This window comes from Canis lupus, chromosome 23 (assembly GCF_048164855.1).
Source record: "Canis lupus baileyi chromosome 23, mCanLup2.hap1, whole genome shotgun sequence".
NCBI classification, from domain to species: domain Eukaryota; kingdom Metazoa; phylum Chordata; class Mammalia; order Carnivora; family Canidae; genus Canis; species Canis lupus.
This window is the reverse complement of record NC_132860.1, coordinates 22,643,326-22,648,303: the sequence shown is the minus strand read 5'-3', so window position 1 is coordinate 22,648,303 and position 4,978 is coordinate 22,643,326. Positions and strand designations below refer to the sequence as shown.

General features: G+C 41.8%; 1 protein-coding gene across 1 annotated transcript; it reads left to right on the top strand.

The window, feature by feature from the left end:
- The first annotated feature begins 3,754 nt into the window (after positions 1-3,754).
- LOC140615266 (olfactory receptor 52H1-like) lies at positions 3,755-4,696 on the top strand. The gene has a single exon (XM_072795184.1). It carries the CDS (start codon positions 3,755-3,757, stop codon positions 4,694-4,696), a length of 942 nt encoding a protein of 313 aa, XP_072651285.1.
- The last annotated feature ends 282 nt before the right edge of the window (positions 4,697-4,978 follow it).

Below are 4,978 nucleotides of genomic sequence, written 5' to 3'. Positions count from 1 at the left end.
TGTGTGAATGGAGTCAGAACAAGGACCCCCTCAGAGTGGGGGGATCCCAGGTCAGATGAGCTGCTGAATCTGTGTGAGTGGCAGAGTAGCTTCTCCTGCCAAGAGGAAAAGTGCTGTCTGCTGGGAACAAGGCAAAGACTTCCCAGGCAGGAAAGGGTCCTGGAATAGTGCCTGGAGACCTTATTCCTCGTCCGAGCTGTATGTGACCCGGGCCTCACTGTGCATTGGTTTCCTGATCACAGAAAGGGGCATGGACGGTGATGGCTGCGTGCATCGGCAGGTAGGAGCAGCTCCAGGGCTCCAGGCTGTGGCTCAGAGACACAGTCTCCTGCCCAGGAGTCAGGGGGAATGGCAATCCCACTGCCACCTCCATCAGCATGTCCCTTGTGAACCCCTGACCCTGAGAGGACACTGAGGTGTGGATGCCTGGAGATGAGTGAGAGACCCGGCAGAGAGCAGAGCAGGCAGGGGAAGATGAGAAGCTCTAGCTGTGCACCTCTATTGAGTTCATGATACAATGTTCTCACTCAAGTGAAAGTGAATATTGTCAAATGCTGCTGAGAAGTCCAGCAAGGACTCACACCCGAGTGGGACATGGACTTCACTGGTGATGTTAGCAAAAGCTACTTTGGTGGAAAGATGAGGATAGATCTTGGAAACTAGCCCTTTATCTGATACGTCATTTGTAAATATCTTCTCCCATTCCGTAGGTTGTCTTTTAGTTTTGTTGACTGTACCTTTGCTGTGCAAAAGCTTCTTATCTTGATGAAGTCCCAATAGTTCATTTTTGCTTTTGTTTCTTTTGCCTTCGTGGATGTATCTTGCAAGAAGTTACTGTGGCCGAGCTCAAAATTAATAGAAATGATATTAGCATGAGTTAAAAAGGTAAGTAGGACATGAAAAGCGTGTATGTGGTATAGATAACTACACATCTAGCTATGATGAGAGAATTTAATTACTTTTTGTAATTTCTACTAGAAAATATTTGAGCCCATTTTAATTGTTTCTTTTTATTTTATTATTTTATTTTTTTACTGGAGTTCAATTTGCAAACATATAGCATAACACCCAGTGCTCATCCCATCAAGTCGCCCTTCAGTGCCCGCCACCCAGTCACCCTCACACCCCGCCCACCTCCCCTTCCACCACTCCTTGTTCATTTCCCAGAGTTAGGGGTCTCTCATGTTCTGTCTCCCTTTCTGATATTTCCCACTCATTTTTCCTCCCCTCCTCTTTATTCCCTTTCACTATCTTTCATATTCCCCAAATAAATGAGACCATATAATGTTTGTCCTTCTCCGATTGTCTTATTTCACTCAGCATAATACCCTCCAGTTCCATCCACGTCGAAGCAAATGGTGGGTATGTGTCGTTTCTAATGGCTGAGTAATATGCCATTTTAATTCTTTAAATGTTGAAAGAGTAGAAATTTTAAACGCGTTTGTTGAAGGCAAAGGCAAGAAGAGAATGAATGATTATGAAGATTGGAAAGATTTGAGAGAGAACGGGTTGGCTTTTTGGGACCAGATATGAAAGGGAGTTGTACGATTGTAACAGGAAATAAAATGTAGAAGATATGTATGTGCGTGTGTATGTGTATATACATACATATGTGATGTGATTGCTGTCTTACGTGATTGCATATCTAATGAGTTTAAATCTGTATGAAGTGAAATAAAAAAAACTGTCTGTTGAGAAGGAGAGAGCTGGAGTTGGTGGATGTGCTTGGAAAAAATTAGGAAAAACTCACAGGGAGATGATGCTGAGCTAGATCATGTTGATAGTCATCAGGCAGTGTTGACAGTGAGCTTTAGTTTGATGATCATGAGATTATGGAAATAAAAACATACTTGGCTAAGGGACTTTCCGTCTTGATCTGAAGGTGTTGGGTTTTGCATACATACGTGATGGGAGGTCGGTGGAACAAGGGCAAGCAAAATACGTGTAAGAAAGCGGTTGATGTGATGAATCAGAATTTAACTTAGATTACCTAGGTTAAATTTAGTATCTTCTTCCATACGAATATCATATATATGCCATTTGCCATACACTCTATAGAGAATTATCTTTCTCACATGAGAGTCTAAGAAAAGACTCGCTGGTTTTATTTGTAGCTCTAACATTTGCTTACCTTGTGGCCTTTGGCAGATAAATTACCTTCTCTGTGCTCCATTTCTGCATCCTGAAAATGTAGGCAACATTATTACCTATCTCATAGAGTTTTTAAGAGCATTATAGAAGTGATTTCATGTAAAGTTGTAACTTGTGTAGTACTGTGAAAGTTTCCAAAATATTATTTTTTATGTTATGGAATTTCCTTGTTTGCTTTTATCTTAACCTGGGATTAAAATGTGTCAATTGTATATTTCCTCCACTAGAAGTCCTCTCTGTATTTACCAAGAGCAAACTTTATTTATTTATTTATTTAAATATTTATTTATTTATTTATTTATTTATTTATTTATTTTTATGTGGTTGGAACTAGAGGGTATTATGCTGAGTGAACTAAGTCAATCACAGAAGGACAAACATTATATGGTCTCATTCATTTGGGGAATATAAAAATTAGTGAAAGGGAATAAATGGAAAGGAGAGAAAGTGAGTGAAAATGTCAGGGAGGGTGACAAAACATGAGAGACACCTAACTCTGGGAAATGAACAAGGGGTGGTGAAAGGGGAGGTGGGTGAGGGGTTGGGGTGACAGGGTAATGGGCCCTGAGGGGAGCACTTGACGGGATGAGCACTGGCTGTTATGCTATATGTTAGCAAATTGAACTCCAATTAAAAACAAAAACAAAAACAAACACAAACAAACAAACAAAAAACAAGGGCACACTTTTAAAGATTCCCCTTTCAGTGCTGAGAAGGGGCTGGAGGCTGAACTGTGTATATCCATTTCCATATCATTCTCCATGATGAGGCACCAAACCTCAGTCTCAGAGAACATTCTGGTCTGCAAATCCCAGGTGGTAGAGTGTAAGGGAAATCAGGAGAGTAATTGCAATTGGCGTAGGGTTAGTGTGCTGGACACACTGCAGATTGAGTGTTAGGTTTTCCACCACTGACTTCCCTACATCTCAGGCCTCTTCTCAGCGCCTGGCATCTAAGAGTGTGTCACCTGAGCAATCACCTGGTTGGCACCACAGCTATGGTGGAGTTTTAGCTGTGAACTGTACTGACCTTGGCTCTGCCAGTTATCCAAAATGAGATCTTAGGTAAAATTTTCTCTCAGAGTGTTGGATTCTAGAGCAAAACAATAAAAAACAAATGAGGAGAATGCAAATACTTACTCAGAAGATTATTCTAAATGAGATGAACTGTGTAAAGCCTGACGTCTAGTAGGAGTCTGTCATTGTTAATTATCCTGTTATTTTCCCATTGTATCCCCACTTTTCTTAGTTTCTTTCTCTGTATGTACTTAGATTGTAGTTCTCTCTGGTCAAATCAACATATCAAATAATTGCATTATTATTAATATAATTTTTATACAATAGTATACAGTCTTCGGTATTCAAATGGGAATAGCAGTTTGAAGAGATTCCAGATGCCCAAGGGTAGGACGACTACAGGGTATCAAGTCTAGGGAATCTTTCTTAAAGAGATGAGCACTGGGAGTATCTTTCTTGGCAGATAGGAAAGAGGAGAACTAACCGGAAGGAGAGAGTGCAGGAAGAATTACCATACAATATTCTCAGGTTCACTATACACATTTTGTTTTTCAGACTCAAGATCGATTCATGAGACCACCCTGGCCATGTACAACCTGAGTAGCTACAACACAGGTGACTTCACCCTCCTGGGCATCCCTGGCCTTGAGCAGTACCACGTCTGGATCAGCATCCCCTTCTGCTTTATCTATCTCGTGGCCATTGTGGGCAACAGTATCCTCCTCTACCTCATTGCCGTGGAGCGGAGTCTTCACGCACCCATGTTCTTTTTCCTTTCCATGCTAGCCATTACAGATGTGATCTTGTCTACCACATGTGTCCCCAAATCCCTTACCGTCTTCTGGCTTGGTCCCCAGAAAATCAGTTTTCCTGGTTGCCTCACCCAGTTATTCTTTCTGCATTATAGCTTTGTCCTGGACTCAGCTATACTCCTGGCCATGGCATTTGATCGCTATGTGGCCATCTGCTTCCCCTTGAGATATACCGCTATTCTGACCTCCAGGACCACTCTCAAAATTGTTGTGGGAATTTCCTTCAGAAGTTTCTGCATTTTTGCTCCATGTGTTTTTCTTGTAAATCGTCTACCTTTTTGCGGGACACGCATCATACCACACACATACTGTGAGCACATAGGTGTGGCCCGGCTCGCCTGTGCTGACATCTCCATCAACATCTGGTATGGCTTTTGTGTTCCCATCATGACAGTCATCTCAGATGTGATTCTCATTGCCGTTTCTTACACCCTCATCCTCTGTGCGGTCTTCCGCCTGCCCTCCCAAGATGCCCGCCAGAAGGCCCTTGGCACCTGTGGTTCCCATGTCTGTGTCATCCTCATGTTCTATATACCAGCATTCTTCTCCATCCTTGCCCATCGCTTTGGCCATAATGTCCCCCGGACTTTTCACATCCTCTTTGCCAACCTCTATGTAGTTATGCCACCTGCACTCAATCCTATTGTCTACGGAGTAAAGACCAAGAGTATCTGGGACAAAGTCGTTCTCTTGCTCTTCCCTCGTGGGACTCAATGATGTAGGCCTGAAATCTGGGTGGGCAGGGTAAGTTCTTAGTGTATATTAGCTTAGAAACCTAATCTGTAGCCCTAGGTCCAGAGAAGGGACACAGATGAAAAAATTATTTGGTAATCAGAGCTGTGGTTTTGCCTGTAATTTTATTTTTTTTAATTTTTTTAATTTTATTTTTTTTGCCTGTAATTCTGGTCAGATTTTTACTTACTCATTCAGTTTACAAAAAAGTATAATCTGTGTCTGGGCAACTGTGTATATATATTTTGCAATTTCTTCTTATTGCTA

Coding starts and splice junctions, on each gene's coding strand:
- LOC140615266 (XM_072795184.1), top strand. CDS start 3,755: ATGTACAACCTGAGTAGCTACAACACAGGTGACTTCACCCTCCTGGGC.